The sequence below is a fragment of the Spea bombifrons genome, chromosome 10, assembly GCF_027358695.1.
Source record: "Spea bombifrons isolate aSpeBom1 chromosome 10, aSpeBom1.2.pri, whole genome shotgun sequence".
Lineage (NCBI taxonomy): Eukaryota > Metazoa > Chordata > Amphibia > Anura > Pelobatidae > Spea > Spea bombifrons.
The window spans coordinates 23,515,760-23,538,517 of NC_071096.1; the positions used below are offsets into that span (position 1 = coordinate 23,515,760).

The 22,758-nt window shown below is 42.5% G+C and overlaps 1 protein-coding gene across 3 annotated transcripts in view; it reads left to right on the top strand.

Moving 5' to 3' along the window:
- RIPOR1 (RHO family interacting cell polarization regulator 1) overlaps positions 1-22,758 on the top strand; it is a 234,713-nt gene that overhangs the window by 93,256 nt on the left and 118,699 nt on the right. For all 3 annotated transcript variants that reach the window (XM_053449343.1, XM_053449342.1, XM_053449344.1), the window contains exon 11: positions 16,404-16,552. In XM_053449343.1, coding sequence (XP_053305318.1) covers positions 16,404-16,552 — 149 coding nt within the window. The remainder of the gene's footprint in view (positions 1-16,403; positions 16,553-22,758) is intronic.

Genomic DNA, 22,758 nt, shown 5'->3' on the forward strand with positions numbered 1-22,758 from the left:
TGGGATTAGTTCAGTTTATAAGTCTCCTTGCTTGCAGCACTGCTTTTGTCAACTGTGTCTACTGATTTAACCCACTGTGTGAAATATTGGCCACACTTGTGCTGTCTCCCCATTTTTACTCCGTGGGCACCTGTTTTTCCTAGGCTAACCCTGTGACAGCAGCTTACCAAAGGGTGATTTTAGCTTAATTTATAGAACCCAATGCTGCATGGAAATATCTAAAATATGAAAGTTGAATGTGAGATCTTTTTTGGACAAAAAAGGAAAAGAATGAGGTTGTCACCAAATGCTGTCACTTTTACCTCTTGTTTTCCTGTCCTAATTCCTGGAGTTATGTTAATATGTAAAGAAACAATAAATAACCGGCTGTGTGGTGGCTAAGCCACGTGTGTGAATGAATAAAAAAAAAAATACATACACAACAAATCTTTTGAAGTGCTGGAAGAAACTCAAGTGTATCCAAATGTATAAAAAACAGAACATGAACATTATATAGTGTAGATAAGTGTGCAGGATATAAATACAAATGCAGCCCCTTACATGATATACGCCATAGATTAGCTCTTTCAAAAGGATCTGTGTTCTTCTTGGATATGGACTCCCTGAAGGCAGTATACGTAGAAGACAGAAAGCCGGAAGGTAAGTAGAAAAATATTTATTCGATAATAAGTAAAGTTTTTTTTATCTTACATTGGAGATTCCACACTTTTTTTTCTCTGCGACCGTATAACTAATCCATATAGTAGCGTCCCGCTAAAGGCAGATATCGGTCCCCAGTGGCTCTGTGTACTTCCTCCTTCTGATGCCGATGCTGCGTCCCTTGACGTCATCACATACCACACAGACGCATTTCGCTGGAACAGCTCTGTCATAGAAGCCCCAAAGGAAGTGCCGGCAGCAGCAGAAGTTGTCATGTCACGTCATGCCGGCACTCCGTTATAGAAGCCCCGGTGGAAGTGACGGCAGCATCACGCAGGGTCCTAACCCTTCTGTTTGCCCGCAGCAGAGCTAAATGAAAAAGAAAAAAAAAAACTGCCCGGCGCCCGGAACTGCATGTCCTGGGCGTTGTGCGTCCTGCGCTTAACCCCGATTATAGACCGCACCCCCACTTTTTTTTTTTAATATATTCTTTATTGAATTTTATAGAAAAAACAATACAGTAAAAAAAGACAAAACGGACATATATTACATAAAAGACTAATAAAAATTCCTCATATTCAGGTATTTATGGGGAATAACCCCAAATATATAATATAGCATATAAAGTATATAAAGCTCTTATTCATATGGTATCTCCAACTTTATCTTGAATTTACTACCATACCCATGAGGTAGAAAAACATATAACAAATTGTGTTGATGGAAAAAACAGGAAATAGGTAAATAGATACAGTCTTACTCGTTGGTCGTTAAAGATTTCTTTTTCTCTCTGGGGGGAAAATTGTTTCAGCTAATTAGTCCAGAGGCTAATTATTATAAGAAAAAAGACTAAATGTTATGATATCATATTCAAACAACTTTCCCAAATCCGATGTTTTTTTAATGATGTGGAGTTATTCCTACACACCCCTAATTCCATTTTAAGTTGAAGTTCTAATTGTTTCTTAAATTTAGTCCATTCAAAATCCCCAGTCTGTTTCCACTCTCTGGCGATATTTTTTTTTACTGCCACACAGCTGTGGATTGCCATTTTCGGTTGGGCCAAGATAAGTGTAATAAAACTGATATAGGGGTGCTAGGAATACAAATGTATGTACTAACATCAGGTTTGTGAAATATTTTGGCGATTTCATCTTTTAGTTCTCCCCCAGAGGAATCCAGATGATTTTTTAGACAATTTTTTATCCTAAGATATTTAAAGATATTTAAAAATATTTCTATTAGAAAGGTTGTATTGGAGATTATAAGGGCATGATCTTCTCCTCTATTAGTAAATCATCTAAGAAAGTAATCCCATCTTGTTCCCACTCTGTAAGTGTAATATCTTCAATAACTAATTCAAGTAAATGTATTTTCAAAGATTTAATTAATTTGTCCTTTAGACCAATCTTATTCTTTATTACATACCATGCTGGAATTATTTTAGTTAGAATCATGTTTTCCTCTTTAGTAGTCTTATTTGTTTCAAAAGATTTAATATGCCATATAATGGAATTTAAATTCTTCCTCCCGCAAGCCTCAGATTCAATTTTAAACCATCCTTGTTCTAAATAACTATCTGATTGGGTCTTCGCTATATGTAGCAATAGGCTAGCCTCATAATATTGTTTAATCAGGGGTAAACCTGTACCACCCTTAGAATTTTTAAGGGTTAATATGTGTTTGCTAATTCTTGGTCTGGTACCTTTCCAAACAAAATTTTGAAAGTTTGTTTGGAGTATTGCTAGCCAACTAGGGGGAATAGTCAGTGGTATCATTCGAAAGAGATATATCCATTTAGGTAGGATGTAAGATTTGATGATGTTAATACGGCCCCACCAGTTGAATTCAAGGTGTTTCCACTCTTTTAGTAATTTGTTGGTTTCTTTTAGAAATTGTAAGAAGTTAATCTCCATAATTGTATTAATTTGTCTGGGAATTTTGATACCTAGATATGTGTAATCTTCTCTAGTTTCTGTAATTTGAAAGTTCTGTTGAATTATCTCTGTTTTTTGTTTATCAATATTAATAAAGTGAGCAACAGTCTTATCCCAGTTTAATTTATAATTGGAGACATAGCTGTATTTATTAACTTCTTGCATAAAAGCTTCCATGGAAACTAGCGGATTTGTCAAAGTAACTATCACGTCATCTGCGTATAGAGCTATCTTTAAATCTCTATTTCTCATGTGAAGCCCCTTAATGTTTTCGTTTTTTCTAATGTCAATGGCAAACGGTTCTAGAGATAAAATATATAAGATAGGAGAGAGAGGACATCCCTGTCTAGTTCCATTTTGCAGCTCAAACCAATTCGAGCATAAGTTAGTTCCTACGACTCTAGCGGTTGGAGAGGAATATAGTGCCGTAATTGCACCATGTAGCCAGTCTGTTATTCCGAATGAAATCAATACTTTACTCATATAGTTCCAACCAACTGTATCGAACGCCTTTTCAGCGTCCAGTGAAAGAGTCACCAAAGAGGGGGCGTGGTTTGACAGCCGACCAAAATGGACGCTTGACTTGCTAGCTCCGCTGGCCCACTGCATTAATAAGCTCCAAACGGCGTTTTTTTGTGGAAAATGGGGAAACATTCGAAGGCTATCGCTACCCCTAAGCCTTCTCAGCCGAAGGGTCGACCGCTACCTACCTCCGTGAAGTCCTTCTTCCACAATTTACAGGACGCGGATTCCCGTGATTCGCTGGAGAAGCCCTCACCACCTGGCAGCCCTTGTAGCTTGGCCTCGGATCTGCCATCTGAATCCAGCCAAGATCCGCTGCATCTGCGGACGAATCGAGATGGTGATGGTTGGCGTATTTCTATTATTCGGGGCGCTCATGCACCGCTGAAAGCAGACCTTGCAGAAATCAAACTGGACCTCCAAAGCATGGGCGACAGAGTCTGCATCCTTGAAAATGATGCGGTCTCTACCCGCTCGGCAGTGGATGCTGCTACGGAACAACTCCATCTACAGGCTGCGACTATTGCCCGACTGATGCAAAAGGTCGAAGACCTTGACAACCGGGGCCGCCACTCTAATTTGCGAGTGCGCGGGATTCCGGAGTCTGTTGCTGGGCCTGAAATTTCAGCGGTGACCAGTGCTCTTTTTAACCGCCTGCTACACCAACCTGATGATGCGGTGATTAGATTCGACCGGATTCACCGGGCTCTTCGCCCTAAACAGCCTGACGACCGCCCGCCGAGAGACATCGTGTGCTGTCTCACGGACTATGCTGTCAAGGATGCCATACTTGCCGCGTGCCGCAAGACCGGCTCTTTGGAATGGGATGGACACGCCATACAAGTATTTCCCGACCTGTCTCCCATCACCCTTCAGTATCGTCGGATGCTCAGGCCACTTACATCTGCTCTCCGGGAGGCTGCCATCCCCTATCAGTGGGGGTTCCCGTTCTCCCTGATGGTTCGCAAGGGACCGGACCGCTTTATCGTCCGTCGGGCTGAGGACGTACCGGGCCTGCTGGAGAAGCTGGACCTCCCAGCTGTACCTATTCCTGATTGGGAATTTTCTTTTCCTCTCCCACCTAAACTGAGTGATTCCTCGCGCGACTGGACCGCCAGACCCCAGAGGCGCCGTAGATCCAGAGCGGAGTGACGCTCTCCATGTTCATCCCGTAAGCTTACCTTGGTGTTTCCTGCTGGACTTTTTCCTAGGCCGCCGCTGCTGTGGTGCCTTTTTCTCGTGCTCCTCTGGACTCCTTCTCGCGACCTCTTCTCATCTCCCGGCTAAGCCTCGAGGAATGGTCTCCGGCTGCGCATCGCTGCTCCCTACCGTCTTGGAGGACTCTTTGTTCGTCTGCGGTCGGCTACTGCTCTTGGATCCCCAGCGTGTTACCTCTCTGTCCTCGGGGACGTCGCTGGTACCGGCTTGTCTGGTGCTTAAACTGTTCGCTGGGTTCGTGTGGGAGACCTTTTCATTTTTAAGTCTTTGATTTAGCCCTTTTTTCTTATTGTTTTGTGTTTCTGTTTGTCGTGTGCCTGGTTCTGCCTCGCACGGTACCTGCTTACTGGGGCTCGGTGTGTAGTTTTTAGTCTCTGCTGCCTTCTTTCTCCTCCTTTGAGTTGTTTTTCTGTCTAGCCATGAGGATCGGGACGCCCTTTCCTTTTCCTTTCTTTTTGCTACCGATTTCTGTCATGGTTCCCTCTTTATTCTGAGGCCCTTACCTGGGTGACGGGTTGTAAGTCTTACCTGTTGCGCGTTTCCTGGTCTCCGGTTCCCAGGTTGGCCCGCACACAATTGCTCACTTCCGCACTTCTGCTAGCCCTTCTTGGGCTTTTTATCTCTGCTGCACCCTTTCTCCTCCTTCGGGAGGCTTTTTCCTGCCTAGCCATGACGGTCGGGAAGCCTTTTCCCTTGCTCTTCTTTCTGCTACCGACTTCTGTCATGGTTTACTCTTACCTCTGCAGCCCTTACCAGGGTAGCGAGATGTGAGTCGGGTCAGTTGGGTGTGCCCGCATGTTTGTCATGGCCCCCGGCTCGTTGTTTGCCTTGCACACACTTACCCACTTTTGCGCTTTTGTGCGCTTGTACTCTGCTTTCCTTTTCTGTTGCAACCCTTCTCCTCCTTCGGGAGTCCTTTTTCTTTCTAGCCATGGCGGTCGGGAAGCCTTTTCCTTCTCCTTTTTTTTTTTTTTTTTGCTACCGGCTCCTGTCATGGTTTCTTTTTTCCCTGTGCGGCACTCACCTGGGTGGCGAGTTGTGTGTCTTACCTGTTATGCGCGATTGCGCATTTCACGATCCTTGGTCCCCTGGTTTTCTCCTCCACATTTACACGCTTATATGTTTTCTCCCCATTCATATGCCTACTTATGCGCCGGTTTGGTTCTTTTTTCCTCACATGTCACATTTATGGTATGCAGTGGGCCACGGTGCCTGCTTTAATTTTCTTACTTTTTTGTTTGTAATTGTTTTTTTTATTGTTGTCTGTGCTGTCTCTGCTCCCTGAGCTGACCATCCTGGTTCCTTGTGTCCCAGGTTTTTGGTTTTGTCCACTGTTTGGACGACATGGCTCTCCTGTTGCTAGGCACTCTCCGTGTTTGTGCCTGCCCCGTGGCTTGCCCACGATCTGTTATGATTTATGGTTCTTTTGTTTATATCTGTGTGGTTTTTGTTGTTTTGATGGCGCGTGTCCTCTGCCCTCTTCTCTCCTGCCTCTCTTGGTGCCACACTCATGCAATCGAATAAAGTGAGATTTACTACCCTTAATGTCCGGGGCCTCAATAAGCCGGAACGGCGTTCTAAACGAATTCATTTCTTACAGTCTGCTAAATCTAAGGTCGCCTTCATTCAGGAGACCCACTTCAAGGCCGGGAGGGAACCCAAATTATATTCTAAACACTTTCCTCTCCTCTACACGTCTAGCTCCCCAGATTCCAAAACTAAAGGGGTCGCTATATTACTCCATAAATCCTTGCCGTTTCAGCATGTGGACACCTGGAGGGATCAGGAGGGTAGATGCCTCTGCATAAAAGGTTTTGTTGCCACCCAAATGGTCACTCTGGCCTGTGTTTATGCTCCCAATCGTGACCAAACGCGGTTTCTGGTTTCGGCCCTCCACAAATTGGCTGACTTTCAGGAAGGGATCTCCTTATTGGGTGGTGACTTTAACATGACGATGGACCCGCGACTGGACAGCTCCTCAGGGCGGTCTTGCATCTCCTTTTCACGCATCGCTAGGGTTAAAAGGGCCCTCCACGCCATGCAGTTAGCAGACGCGTGGCGTGTTCAACATCCCTCGTTTGGAAAATACGCATAAGCTTACCTTAGACCCCGCCCTCCTGGTCCAGTTGCTCTGCGGGAGAGATTGGCGTCCCTGGTGGATAGTCAGTCCAGGAGACTTTATCTCTTGACCCGTAGTCACTTCTATGAGTCTGGGGACAAGGCGGGTAGATTGCTTGCTAGGGCTCTCCGTGCTAAGAGGGCCCAGTCCTTTATACCGAAGGTCCGGGATCACTCCGGCGCCACCCGCCACTCCACTCCTGACATAGCAGCCTGCTTCCGCGATTATTATGCCTCCCTGTATAACCTCCCTCCTGCTCCAGGCTTGGCACCTTCCTTTCAGGACTCCCTGCGGCAGTATCTGGCTAAATATTTACCAAAACGTGTTTCCCCGTCAGATGCTGCGCTTCTGGATGCCCCGATTGACCTTGCTGAGGTGGTGGCGGCCATTAAATCTCTCCCCAATGGCAAGAGTCCTGGTCCTGACGGACTTACGAAAGCTTATTACAAACAATTCGTTGCCACTTTAGCTCCCCGTTTGGTTACCTTGTTTAATGGCATGGCTAATGGGGACCACTTTGACCCACATACCAACACTGCCCATATTACTGTAATCCTGAAGCCGGGCAAGGCTGACCTTTGCGAAAGCTACCGTCCCATCTCATTACTCAACACTGACATAAAATTATTGGCTAAGATTCTTGCTACCCGTTTGGGGCCCCTTGTCCCGTCGCTCATCTTCCTGGACCAGGTTGGCTATGTCCCGGGGCAGGAGGCGAGGGATAATACCTCCACGTTCTTGACGTTCTTGACCGGGCTGGGCGCCTTAACATCCCGCTGGCTCTGGTCTCCACGGACGCTGAGAAGGCGTTCGATAGGGTCTCGTGGCCCTATCTACTCCAAGTGTTGCGCAGCTTGGGCCTGGGTGCGACTTTCTGTAACTGGGTCTCGGTGCTCTATTTTAATCCCTCTGCTAGAATCAAGATTAATGGCTTTCTCTCTGACCCGTTTCTCCTGGCCAATGGGACTCGACAGGGGTGCCCACTCTCCCCCCTCCTTTTCGCACTTACCATGGAGCCTTTGGCCAATGCCATTAGAGCCAACCCTGGTATCTCCGGGATGTTGGTTTCGGGGGTGGAGCATAAACTCGCCTTATTCGCGGACGATTTGTTGGGATCCTGTCTGCTCCCCTTACGTCCCTCCCCCATTTCCTCCAGGAACTGGAGACGTACCAAGCCTTTTCTAACTATAAGATTAATTTAGGTAAGTCGGAGATATTGAGGGTTCACCTGGCGGATTCTACTAGGCGGGAGTTGGGCTCTAGGTTTCCCATTAAATGGTGCGACTCGTCCCTTCGATTTTTGGGCCTCCAACTACCTGCGGATCTTTCCCTGCTATTCTCCCTGAATTTTGTCCCCATCCTCCAGCGTGTCTCTCAGGACCTGTGTAAGTGGGCCTTCCCACACGTATCGTGGATCGGAAGGGTTGCCGTGGTTAAGATGAACATCTTGCCTCGGTTCCTGTACCTCTTTGACGCCCTACCAAATTTTATTCCCAGAGATTATTTTAAGCAATGCCACCAAGTTTTTTTGAAGTACATTTGGTCGTCCGGACACCATCGCCTCGCTTTTTCCCATCTGGTTCGTCCTAAACTCATGGGAGGCTTGGGTGTCCCACACTTGGAGCTGTATTACCATGCAGCTCATGGGAGGCCTGGGTGTCCCACACTTGGAGCTGTATTACCATGCAGCTCATCTGCGTCGAGTGGTTGAGTGGACTATTAGGGCTCCTAAGCAGTGGGTGGCACTGGAGGAGGATGCGCTCCCGCACCCCATACACTCTTATCCGTGGTTGCCCACCCCCGACCGGCCCTCCGCGCGCTTTAAACATTCCACCATTTCCCCGACTATACGTGTTCTTCGGAAATACATGTCTAAGGGTCTTCTGACGTCCTCCCCTAGTCCTCTCTTCCCCATCTCTGACAACCCTGCCTTTGCCCCTGGCTACAGAACGGGCAGGACAAGGCCGTTTTCTCCTCTGCTTTCCGGTACCTTGCGCCTTTATCATGTTTCTGACCTGGACTCTGTTAAACCCTTACAGACTCTGCTAGGGGCGTCTAGGCCTCGCCCGCAAGACACCTTTTTTTATGCCCAAATGCGCCACTTTATTGCTTCTTTACCAAGCCTGGCGGGTTACCGCAGACCTCTAACGGAATTTGAACGCCTGTGTACCTCTAAATCTGAACTGCCCCACCTGGTTTCCACGCTATACTCCATCCTCCTTTCTCTCGAGTGCTCCTCTAAGCCGTATTTCCTGACCCTTTGGGAACGGGATTTCCCGGCCCTTTCCGGGAATGAGGTATGGGGGAAGATTATTCAGTTGGTCCATAAGGGCGCTATCTCGAGTAGAATACAGGAAACCTCCTATAAATTGTTGATTCGGTGGTATCGCACCCCACATGCTTTACATCAATTCTTCCCAGATGTCCCGGACCGTTAATGGAGGTGCGAGACTGGCCCTGGCACTATTCTACATATCTGGTGGACTTGTCCCTTGGTTGCCCCCTTTTGTGGAGGGGGTGATTCGGGAAGTTAATGAGGCGGCTCTCTTGCACCATTCACCGCTACCGGTCGCTGTTTATAGACACCGGTTTATATGACGTATAAACCGGTTTATATGACGTACCATATATTGAGTGCGGCCAAAGCTGTCATTCCCCGTTTTTGGAGAAGCCGTGACACTCCACCGATCCAGGCTTGGGTCAGTAGGATGAACTTTATTGCCCACATGGAGGAGTTGGTGTGGGCTTCCAGGGGCAAGGAATATTTGTACAACAAGCGTTGGTTCTGGTGGAAGGAGCTTACTTCTTCCCCGCGCTTCCCTGCTCTTTTAAAGTCCACCTGAGGTGCCCTTTGGTCAGCACGGGTTTGCCTCCCCCGGGTTCACTTATGCGGCTCCTCCTTCCTGCTCCTGGGTGTCGTTCTCCTTTTGTGCCCTTTGATTGCATCTCCAGTACCTCTGTGTTGTGTGGTTGTAGCGACACGCGCCATCTGACTTTTATGTTGTGTTCATGATTTTGATGTTTTTTTAGTTTGTTACCTCTCTCTCCGTGCACTGACATGCTCGTGTGCTTCCATATGTACCTTCTTGTCACATGCATTGCGTATTGGAACCGTGTCGAGGGGCTTTGTTGGACACCGCTCTTCTATTATGTGCCCTGATTGTTGTGCACCTTTGTTATGCACTCTGTACTCTCATGTACTTCTACCCGGCGTTATTTGTCATGATGCTCTCTGTAATGCATGGTTCTCGCCCTGTGTAATACTGTATCGTATGCCTTATGGCCACTGTTTCATCGTGATTTATTTTGCAGTACATTGTGCCTCTGTATTCCACATGTGCTTTTTGGTATGTTCTCGAATGTAACACATTGTTGTATACCTGATCTTTTATTAAACGGAGACTTGAAAAAAAAAAAAAAAGTCACCAAAGAGAGATTTTTCTTTTCCGCATAATCTAATGTATCTATTAAGCGTCTGATGTTATTGCTAGAGTCTCTTCCTGGAACGAAACCGATCTGGTCTATATGGGCAATTTCATTAAGCACTTTTTTCAATCTTTCTGCTAAAACAGACGAATAAAATTTAACGTCTACGTTAATCAACGATAAATAATCGGTCTATAATTTATAACTTGCTCTGGGGACTTTCCTTGTTTCAATATCGGTATAATGTTAGCTTGTAGCATTTCATTGGGGCAATAACCTGTCTGGGCAATCTCTCCAAAGGTATCTAGGAGATAATCTGTTATATCAAATTTAAAAACTTTATAGAAAAAATTTGTGAAACCATCAGGTCCCGGAGTTTATAATCGGGCCAATACGGTAATAGGAAGATACAGTGGGCATATAGTAGTTAAGCAGTTATGAACACAGCATTAACAGGCTGAACTCCACTATATAAAAAGAGTAAGCCAATATGACTTAAAGAAACAGGATAATCCAACTAAAATCCAAGTATGGGTTACCACTGGAGCTAGAGGATTAATACAAGTTAGATTTACAAACCTTAAAGTGGGGCTTAGCTAATAGTTAAATGGTATTAATGTGAAATGCAAGGGTCAATAAAGACAAAAATGATTTGAAAAAATGTAAGGTAATGTGCAAGTGTTCATATCCACTATATTCGCAAATCGTTGTAGTTGATTTACATGCAAAGCAGCTCTCTTCATTATGTAGGCATACTTGGCAACATTCATGCTCCAGCTATCCAGAGCCGTCCCGGTTTAGGGTCTGCTGATATCATATATATATATATATATATATATATATATATATATATATATATAATCGATTGTCCTGCTTACATTGATGTCAAATGCTGATATGGGTGGGCAGCCCTGCTGAGTGAAAAATTTTAAGTGGTAGGTGGGGATGTGTGGTTTGCTATGAAAAGCCCTCTAAAAGACAATAGAAACAGAGAATCTGATGGCAGATAAGAACCATTCAGCCCATCTAGTGTGCCCATGTTTCCTGATGTAAGTGGTTTAAAATCAGTCATTGTTCAGGTCCTATGGTGAGGAAAGTTTGTGTATCCCATGCCTGTTTAAATTCCCTCGCTGTATTAGCATCCGCCACTTCTGCTGGCAGACTGTTCAGTTTATCAACTACCCTCTGAGTAAAGTAGAACTTCCTTATGTTACATCTGACCCTCTAGTTTTAAACCATGACCTATTCTTCTAGCATTGCTCTGCCTTTCAAAAAGGCTCCTTAGATCCTTCAATCTTTCCAGATAATTTCTGTCCTGCAAAGAATTTACCATTTTTGTAGCACTCCTCTGAACTATATCCTTCTGGAGATGAGGGTCTGCAATAGGTGAGGCCTGACCAGAGCTGTGTCAAGTGGCATAATCACCCCCCTCTTCCTGGTGTTAACTATGCAACCCAGCATCCTGCTTGCTTTTTCAGATGCTTTATTGCATTGTCTGCTTACCTTTAACCCCTTAACAACCAATGATGTGCCAGGCATGACACACAAAAACGGCCAGTTAACGGCCAATGAAGTGGCATGTCATGGCATTAAACAAGCTTTCTTCGCTTAAATGGTGTTGCTGTAATGTCGATGTCGAGGCATTCAGCAACACTGAGATTGGCATCAGGGCCATGTCTGGCCCCTCCCGGGAGTCAACTTCTGCCATACAATGTATGGCAGCTGATGCCTGTTTTTAAAAGAGTTTAGAAGGTGATCAACGATACAGGTACTGCATTCAACCATGCAAGTCAATGGAGACCAGCTTTCTAATCGCAATAAGATTAGTAAAATATTTTTTTTTTAAATGGGAAAAAAATAAAAATTGCATAGACACAGACTGATCAAATTGAAAAAAACAACACACTTTCCAAATGTGGCCTTTTAACCTCCAAACAATAATATAGTGATATATACCAGAAGCTGTTAACTCACACCTGAGGTAAAAAAACCCAGCATTTTAAATACCCTAGGGTATTTTTAAAAAATATATGGTTTGATGGGATAAATTAAATTGACCGGTTTCAAATATGTCCCAAATAGGACATGGGGCAGTAGAACCAGATGTAAAAGTTCCACGTTAAAAAAAAATGTGCACTTCCCAAACATGGCATTTTACCTCAAAAACAACCCGACAAACCCATCCATGGCGGGTATCAGTGTACTGGGTTGCTGAACACATATTGAGGTGTTGTTTGGCAGTGACATATACTCCGAGCTGTGCATCCATACCTGAAGTACAATTTGTGTGATAAAAAAACACAAAATAAATTACTACCACAAAGTCTAACGAATTAGTGCATGGAAAGGGTTAAAATACCAGCATTTGAAATACTTTGGGGTATATTTTTAAAAATATACAGTTTGATGGGTAAATTGCATTGGCCGGCTTCAAAGACGTTCCAAATAGTACATGGGGCAGAATGACCAGATTTGGAAAAAGAATGGTTTTGAAATAGCAAAACGCTACTTGCCCAATAACTTGTAAAAAAAAAAAAAAAAAAAAAAAAAAAGCAGATTTTTCCATTAGCTTTTTTAGATGAGTAAAATATTTCTCAAATAAAATTGAGAAAATGTGGGGTTTTTTCAATTTTTTTAATCATATTTAATAATTTTTTTATAGGAAATGAGATGATATGATCAAAAACAGTATCAGTATCTGAAGAAAGGTTCTTGTCCTGAAAAAAACAATATATAACTTGTGTGGGTTCACTAAATGAGAGAGGAGAATATTACAGCTAGACACGAGCACCGCAAAAGTGGTAAAACAGCCTTGGTCATAAAGGGGACAAAAGGGTTAAGTAATCAGAAATACCGTATTTGCTGATTATAAGATGACCCCCCAAAATTTGAATATTTATTTAGGAAAAAAAGAAAAAGCCTGACTATAAGACTACCGTATAGGGGAAAAAGTTTTACTAGTAAATATTACTCTTTTTTCATATTTAATAAAAAAAAAAACTATGATTGGAAAAAAAATATTTTTTTGTTTTTATTTCCTTTTATTTGCCACTCTGCCCCAGTTATGCACATCTGCCCCCCACATATGCCTTATATGCCACTCTACCCCCCCAGAAATTGCCTCCCTAACAAGCCACTCTGACCCCAGATACACCTTATACCCCCTGTATGCCACTCTGCCTCCCTGATATGCCTTTTAACCCCCTATATGCCACTCTTACCTCCCCATGCCACGCTTAACCCCTCCCCCGACTTACCAGTGCATCCCTTTACTTGTGACCCGTGCTTCAGACTCCCTGGTGTCTAGTGGGGCAGCCGGTGGAGGTCTGTGCTATGCAGACCTCTGCTGCTGCTGGCCAGTACTTCCGCCGGGGCTAGTGCCGGCAGCAGCGGAGGTTGTCTGTGCACATCCCGCAAAAGGTTCACCTGCTGGGGGATGCACAAAGTTAACCTCCACTGCTGCCGGCACTTCCGCCGGCTCCTCTGTGGTAGAGCACCGGAAGGTCATGTGATGCCGGTACTCTGTGCTTGTTATTGGGCGGTAAAGCACTATATTTCTATGCTTCTGTATACAACAGTGCCGCCGAGGTTCCTGCTGTCTTCAACGCTAATCCTTCCGGATGGTTGAAGTTTCGTGTGCCCGGTGGCCATGGGGAGAAGGAAGGATCGTCTGGCGGGTGTACTCACCCGGGAACAGGTCGTTCCGTCACAAGGAGTAAGCAGGCCTACCTCACCACTGCGCACATCAGGATGTAGTCACCCCTAGAGTAGCAGTGTGTCCTTCACTCCACGTCCTTTGAGCAGAGCATTATGGTGTCTGGCCGATTGGGCAGAGGGCAACGGGCATTAATGGGGCAGGTGGTGGTGGTGGTCCTGAACCCATTTAGAGATGTGACTGAGGACTTAAACCAGGGCACTGCTACTTTGGGACAGGTCATCCCCTTACTTAACTACCTTGAACAACACATGCATGACTTACTGGAACAAACTGAGGTGTTTCCAGGCAAAAGATTGCAAGTGGAGGTTTCAAAGCTAATTAGTAGGCTGATAAAGATGCTGGCATTTCCTCCTCAAAGTATGTGTTTTAGAAGCAGGAAAAATGGGCAAGCTTAAAGATTAGAAAACTTTGACAAGGGACAAATTGTGATTGTGAGCATTTCCAAAACTGCAGCTCTTGTGTGATGTTCCCGGTCTGCAGTGGTCAGTACCTATCAAAAGTGGTCCAAGGAAGAAAAGGGGGTGAATCGGCGACAATTCATCCACACATTAATCCATTCATTTTTGCTCTCTCATTCTGACTCTTTATTTCAATATTCTTGCTACCCTCCTTTCTCCCTATCTAACCATTCTCACCCCCTTTTGACTCCCTTCTCCCTATCTACCCCCTATCCCCCTGTCTCACTCCTTTCTCCCCATCTACCCCCTCCTAACTATCTACCCTCTCCCCCCTTTGAAGTTCACTTACCTTTCAGGAGTCCTGCGGTGGGGGTGCAAGGCCTCTGTCTCCCAGCTCTGCCACTGTATGGAACAGTATAGAGTGATGGGAGTTATGATGTACTTTAGAGCATAATGAAAAAGACATTGGAAATGGTACAGCATAACACCCATCACTCTCACACACTTACCAATCCACACTTACCATTCCACAGATTCCACACATACCAATCCACACATACCAATCCACAGATCCCACACATACCAATCCACATTTACCAATCCACACATTCCACACTTACCAACCCACACTTACCAATCCACAGATTCCACACATACCAATCCACATTTACCAATCCACACTTACCAATCCACAGATTCCACACATACCAATCCACAGATTCCACACATACCAATCCACAGATTCCACACATACCAATCCACATTTACCAATCCACAGATTCCACACATAGCAATCCACATTTACCAATCCACAGATTCCACACATACCAATCCACACATACCAATCCACAGATTCCACACATACCAATCCACATTTACCAATCCACATTTACCAATCCACAGATTCCACACATACCAATCCACATTTACCAATCCACATTTACCAATCCACAGATTCCACACATACCAATCCACAGATTCCACACATACCAATCCACACATTCCACACTTACCAATCCACACTTACCAATCCACATTTACCAATCCACAGATTCCACACATACCAATCCACAGATTCCACACATACCAATCCACACATACCAATCCACATTTACCAATCCACAGATTCCACACATACCAATCCAAATTTACCAATCCACAGATTCCACACATACCAATCCACACTTACCAATCCACAAATTCCACACATACCAATCCACACTTACCAATCCACACTTACCAATCCACAGATTCCACACATACCAATCCACAGATTCCACACATACCAATCCACTCTCACTGAATGATTTCCTACCTTTCCTCTTTTCTTCTTACAGCAGTCAGCTCCTTTTCTTTCTCTTCGCTCCTCTTCTTCTGTCTTCTTCCGGTTCAGAGGGCACAGACGGCGGTGGGCGCGGCTTCAGTGCTGTGCGCCGGGATCTGGCAACAAACCCCGGCTCACAGCAGCAGTTGCCGCGCGGATCGCAAGGGAGCAGTATCGGAGGTCTTTAACAGACCTCCGGCTCCCTTGAGTGATTTTAAGCCGGGAATCGGCTTAAAATCACTCAAGGGAGCCGGAGGTCTGTTAAAGACCTCCGATACTGCTCCCTTGCGAGCCTGCTCCTCCAGCGGCGGACATTACTGTCCGTCTCTGGAGGGGTGCCGGGTGCCGGCAAGTTGGCACCCCCCTGATGAGCGGCACCCGGTGCGGACCGCCCCCCCGCTAGGTACGCTACTGACTATAAATATATATTTTTTTAACAATATTACACTATTGGATTTGTTTTTGTTTTGTTCCCATATGTGTATGCGCTCCATTATTCCTGGTTTGCTCTTGTATACACTTTCAGGAAGAGTGTTTGTTTGGTAGCTGCTCTCATTGTGGGAAGTATCTATATTTATTGTTATTTATATTCACACGTGGTATTTTGGTTTTTTATTTGTGACCCCATACTGAGTTAGAAACATCCCAGGAGTCATATATTTTAAATTATCATGGAATAACCACTGAATCTGTACCATTTATTTTTAAAGGCCTCTGCAGTATTTGTGGTTTCCACTTCAGCTGAAGTCTCCTATTTATCTCAATTTTGTAGCTCTTTATGCTTTTTTGTTTTTACATATGAATATATAAGTGTATAGGAAACAAATACATTTTTATTTTCTTTAGTTGTGCCTTAGGTTTACAATTCCCAGTTAATATTTGGGTAGTTAAACCCAACCCATCCAGATATGTATGCTTATAACAAATTATTCATCACGTTATTTCTTTATATTACTACCATTGTTTTTTACTCACAGAACTTTCACGTTATTGTAATGTCCTTATACAGAACCTATTCTAATGTTTTCTTTGCTGAAACAAACATATCTTTTTAAATTAACGGCATACATATTAACATATTAAACCAAATATTTTATTTTAGGTTTCAGAAGTGAAGAGCCTTGCAAATCACGTGTTGGTGGGCAGTGTGTCATGTGAGACTAAGGATTTATTTGCTGCTCTCCCTCAAGTGGTAGCAGTGGACATAAATGACCTAGGCACAATCAAGCTCAGTCTGGAAGTCAACTGGAAGTAAGTGGGACTGTGATCTATATTAGAAAAAGTTCTTGAACTTTGCAAAAGCGGGTTTTTATAAGAACAATTACTTTTAAAGGGATTTTGTTAAAGCTTTTCCCAAACAAACAAGGGTTCTCTTAGTCATAGTTTATACCCTTTATTGGGCCAACATAAGAAATAAAGATTTGGGGATCTCAGAGGGGCCCTGAATAGTATCTTCTTGAACTAATAACTTCCCTTGGACTAATACTAAGCTATATCCATTTATTCTTGTTTCAAATAGATAGGCAGAGACTTGAAATTATGAAAACTAGCTAACTATTCCACCTGCTAGACTCTGTGTGGTAAAAGTACCTTTTCCCATACATCCTTAAAGTGTGCAATATATTTATCAAGATATGCAAGTACCGTATTTGCTCGATTATAAGACGAGGTTTTTTCCAGAGCAAATGCTCTGAAAAATACCCCTCGTCTTATAATCGAGGTCGTCTTCTAATCAGACCTCATTCTGCTGGGGCCGTGCTGCTTACCGGGCTTTGATTGCGAGCAGCGTCTCTGCTATTAGCAGCAGGAGAACAGGAAGGTAGCACATAACTCCTCGCATAATCTACCTCCCCCCTCCTTCCTCTGGGGGCGGGGCCAGAGAAGTTGCTCGCACAGCCGGGCCCCTGCAGAAGTCTGCGAGTGGGAGATCTGCAGTTCAGGTAAGGGGGTGAGGGGGTGGGGGGTTTGAGCATGTGTGTGTATGTGTGATTAATGGAATGAGTAAGTATTTAAATGTTTTTGAATGAGTGTGTGTGTGTGTGTGATAGCATGGATGTGTAAGGGGGTGGGGGTGGTAGCATGGCATAGGGAGGCTGTAATCACACTTCTAACATACCCAGGTTCCAGCATGTACTGGCTGCCTTGGCTTGATAGGAGTGTGATTGCTGTTAGCAGTATATATATATATAGATATAGATATATATATATATATATAGATAGATAGATATATATATATATATATATATAGATATATATATATAGATATATATATATATATATATATAGATATATATATATATATATATATATATATATATATATATCTATAGATATATATATATATATATAGATAGATATATATATATATATATATCTATCTATATATATATATATATATATATATCTATATATATATAGATATATATATCTATATCTATATATATATATAGATTATATATATATCTATATATATATCTATATATATCTCCAGAAATGCATTTTAACTCCCTATATGCCACTCAGCCCCATGATATGCCTTTTAACACCCTAAATGCCAGCGTGGCATATAGGGGTATAAGGCGTATCATGGGGCAGAGGGGCATATAGGGGATTAAAAGGCATATCATGGGGCACAGTGGCATATAGGAGGGTATAAGACATTTCTGGAGGCAGAGTGGCATATAGAGGGTTAAAAGGCACATCATGGGGCAGAGTGGCAAATAGGGGGGTATAAGGCATTTCTGGGGGCAGAGTGGCAAGCCTGGGGGCAGATGTGCATAACTGGGGGGGCAGGTTGGCAAATAAAAGGAAATAAAAAATATATTTTTCTCAATCATAGCTTTTATTAAATATGAAAATTAGTTTACATGAATTAATATTTACTAGTAAAACTTTTTTCTTGATTTTGGGGGGGTCGTCTTATAATCAGGGTCATCTTATAATCGAGCAAATACGGTAATAGGAAGATGAAACGTCCGTGTGTTCCATTTGTGGCTTCATTTGTCTTGTTTACTGATGCAAATAAATGCTATTACTGGTTAATAACTCTATAATTGGAGGATGTGTGATGACGCAGATACGTAAGACGTAACGTCCTGTGTCTGTGCTGGTGTATCGGGAGGGGGAGGCTGAGAGGTGGAGGCCGATGTGGGACCTAGGAGCTTTGTTCTGGGGAGCAATGGGAGAGGTGTGAGAGGCTGCTGACAAGCGGGTCAAGATTTGGATGGTCAGGCGATAAGGAGGAGCGCCAGGCGATTGGGCACTTCAAGGAAGAGGAAAAGACTTGGCGTGACTGGAGCCGCATACCTTACCAGCAAATGCGTCATGCGGCCAATGCGGAGAAGCACCCAGAACTCAAGATGCGTTAATTATACTTTCCAAACAGCTTTGACGGTGTGAAAGGGAAGAAAGGGGAGGGAGAAGAAGAAAGGGAAGACAAAAGTCGATGAAACGACTTATATAATTTGCCTCTCCCTAAAAAAGCACAACTAAGCACTAAAAATTTACTGCAATATCATCGAAATTAAGTACAAATGAACAAAAGTAATTTGAAACAATCGTTTTACAGTCTAGATCCTTTGCTGATCTGATTGAGAGAAGTTGTAATATATACCTGTTGTTGCTATGTGAATAATCAACCTCCAGCTACTGCACAGTTGAGTTTTCAGAAGACAATATACATAATCATTCCAGTTGGAAATTAGACACTCAAAGATACGTTGATAAAACTGCTACTGAAGGTGTCAAAAGGGAGGGATAAGAAGAAAGGGAAGATGAAATGACTTATATAAACTGCCTCTCTTTAAAAAGCACAGTTAAGCATTATAATTTACCACAATATCACTGAAATCATATATAAATGAACAAAAACAATCACTTTCACAGGGAGTTTAGATCCTCTATTGATCTGATTGAGATAAGCTACAACACATACTCACTTGCTGTTATTTGAATAATCAACCTCCAGCTATTGTACAGCTGAGTTTTAAGAAGACAATATATATATAAACTTTCTATCTGGAAACTAGACACCTAAAGACACACTGATAAAATTAAGTTAAAGATGCCTCCGAAAAAATAAGAATCATCTTACCTCCAGACAAATCGAAATCTATAAATTTGTTTTATCCCTCTAAGTCTCCCAATAATACACAAAAGGATCTGATGAAGGATATATCAATCACATTAGAAGAATCCACTCACTGAGTCTCCCCAGCCTAGCAAAGTCTCAAATATCACTCAACTATATGACAAACTGAGCAAAAAAATGAAAGGATATCAGGCAATTTAGAGGCTCAACTAGATCTAATTAAAAAGCTTTTTTTCCTTTTTTTCTCACATACTTCAAACGTTTATTCAATTTACTATTGTAGCGATTTACTAAATTGAAAGAAGGGGAAGAGAAAGGGAATATCACGGAACAATAAGATGCACCTACTTCTCTCTTTTCTCTAGTAAGATATGACACTCTTATCACTTAGTATTACACTGTGTCTATATAAACATATTAAATTCTTTTTTTATGCCAATCACTAAATTACAAGCCTTACACTTTAAACACTTGTTCATTCTTTAAATTGAGTTAGCTATTTATTAATGTAAGGGAAAGGATAAGGGAAACATTATGGAACAATAAGATACATATACTTCTTGCTGTAAAATTATATTCTTATCACTTGGTATTACATGATGTTCACATAATCACTTAAATAATCCCCCCCCCCCGAATAATGAGAAACGTTTACTTATCTGCCACAATTATGACACTTTGTCTCTCAGTATTATACTGTGTTTGACATATTTATTGAAAGTAAAGGGAAATAATTTTTTTATACTAATTGGAAACTCTTAAATGTTCTCAGTGTCTGTCTAGCACTCGAATATGGCCTAATTTACTATCTTATTATATGCCCTGTTATATATATGCCCTAGTAGTCGCACCTCCCGATACCTACACGTGGAAAGGTCTCAAACATATAAAATGAGACCTGGACCGTATAAATCCAATTTGTATGCGGATTGGTTAATTGAGTTGAATGAATGTATAAGTGTGTGATCACCAGGGGGAAGTTTAAAATGGGGAGCCTTTGGAGCAAGCGGAATAAAGATACTATATAGGAATGGCGATTAGATTTGCCTCAATAAATTCTTGCTGTTTGAATTCCCCATATAAAAGGTCATTTTTATATCATTTATTAATTGAACAAAAAAATAGATATTTGCTTTGCCCAGGAAACTCACTGGAATAAAGCATCAGTTAAATTATGGAAATATAAAAAATTCCCAATAAGATTTTTCTATTCCCTAGAAATAGCTAAGAAAAGAAGTGTTGCAATTTTGATGGGCGATGGGATTAAGTTTGAATATTTACACGACGTAAAAGACCCTGAAGGTAGATTTCTGATTGTTATAGGTAAAATCAACTATGTAACATATATTTTGGTGAATTTATATTTACAAAATACTTCACCTATTAAGTTCCTGTAGAAAGTGTGGCCTAAAATACAGAGCCTTCGGAAAGTGTATCTGATTATGGGAGGGGATATGAACTGCATACACAATCATAAATGAGATAGATGTGTGAGAACTGGAGTGAAATTAGATCCCAAAAATAAATCATTAGCAGCTACCTTTTCAAGATTTTTGTTTGATAATGATCTATACGATGTTTGGAGAGTGCAGAATCCAAAAGAGAAGGACTATACTTATTACTCCGCTGTTCACCACTCATATTCTAGAGTAGACTTGTGTTTCACAGATGGCAATACCCTTAAGAAATGTAAATCCTCCCATATTGGGAACATTGTATGGTCAGATCATGCCCCAGTCTTTTTTTCAGTTAAAAATAATCCAAATTATAAACTCAGAACAAAATGGAGATTAAATTAGGGCTGCAACTAACGATTATTTTCATAATCGATTAGTTGGCCGATTATTTTGTCGATTAATCAGATGAAAAAAATTAATGTAAATTTTTCATTTATTTAACCCCTTAACGACAATCCCCGTACATGTACGGGGTTGCCGTGCAACGGGTTAACGACAATGCCCGTACATGTACGGGCTGCCGTTAAATAGCTGCATCGCCGCTTTGCGATGCTTTGCAGCATCCACGGAAGCCTCACAAGTGAGGCTGACCGTGGATCCGGGGAGGGCAGCCCTCGGCAGCCCTCCCCGGAAGAAAAATGGCCGCCGCCGCACCGATCATCAAAGATCGCGGCGGCGCCCGGCTAAAACAGCTTAGGAAGCGATCTGAATCGCTTCCCAAGCATAAATGGTGTTACTGACATGCCTCGATATCGAGGCATGTCAGTAACACTAACCCCCTACCCCGATCACCTTGTGATTGCTCCGAAGAGCAACCACAAGTGCCATCCTGTAAATGACGTTGCCGTCATTCACAGGATGGCATCAACAATAAATATGAGTTCATAGAGGGTCTATCCAGACCCTCTTGTGAACTCTCGAGCTCCTCCTGCAGGTTGAATGCAGGTACTGCATCCAACCATGCAAGGTCAATGGAGCCCAGCTCACTAATGAGTGATTAGTAAAAAAAAATTTAAAAAATGTTTAAAAAAAATAAAAATAATATGGTAACATATAAAAATCCCCACTGTCACCAAAAAAAAATAAAAAAAAATTAATAAGCAAGTCCTAAAATTCTTTATCTTTACAAAAATTCCAGCATGGAAAGAGTTAAAATATTGGCATTACAAATGCCCATAGGGTGTCTCGTATTAAAAAATGCATGAGTGGATGGGATAAATTGAATTGGCCGGGTTCAAAGGTGTCCCAAATATGGGACATGGGGGCAGTAGGATCAGATGTCTAAATGGCCAAAAAATACACACCTCACAAAGGCGGCCTTTTACCTCCCAAATAACCCAACAAACCCATGCATGTGGGGTATCACTGCGCTCAGGAGATGTTACTGAACCCATATTGGGGTGTTGTTTGACAGGGACATATACCAGGAGCGATAAATTTATACCTGAAGTACAACGTGTGTGAAAAAAATACAAAAAAATGTACTACCATAAAGTTTCACAAAGGCTGGTGGTAAAATTAGTGCATGGAAAGGGTTAAATTACCAGCATGTGAAATATCTTGGGGTGTCTAGTTTTTAAAAATATATGACTTGATGGGGTAAATTGCATTGGCCGGCTTCAAAGATACCCGAAATGGCACATGGGGGGAAGAATTACCAGATTTGGAAAAAAAGGTTTTGAAATAGCAAAACGCTACCTGTACTTATTGCCCCATAACGTGCAGAAAAAAAGCAAAAAAACATAAAAACATTGGGTATTTCTAAACTCAGGACAAATAGTAGAATCTATTTAGCAGGTTTTTTCATTCGTTTTTGCAGATGAGTAAAAGTTTTTTGTTTAAAAAGTGAGAAAAAGTAATTTTTTAACAAAAAATCCCCATATTTTATCATTTTTTTATAGTAAATTAGA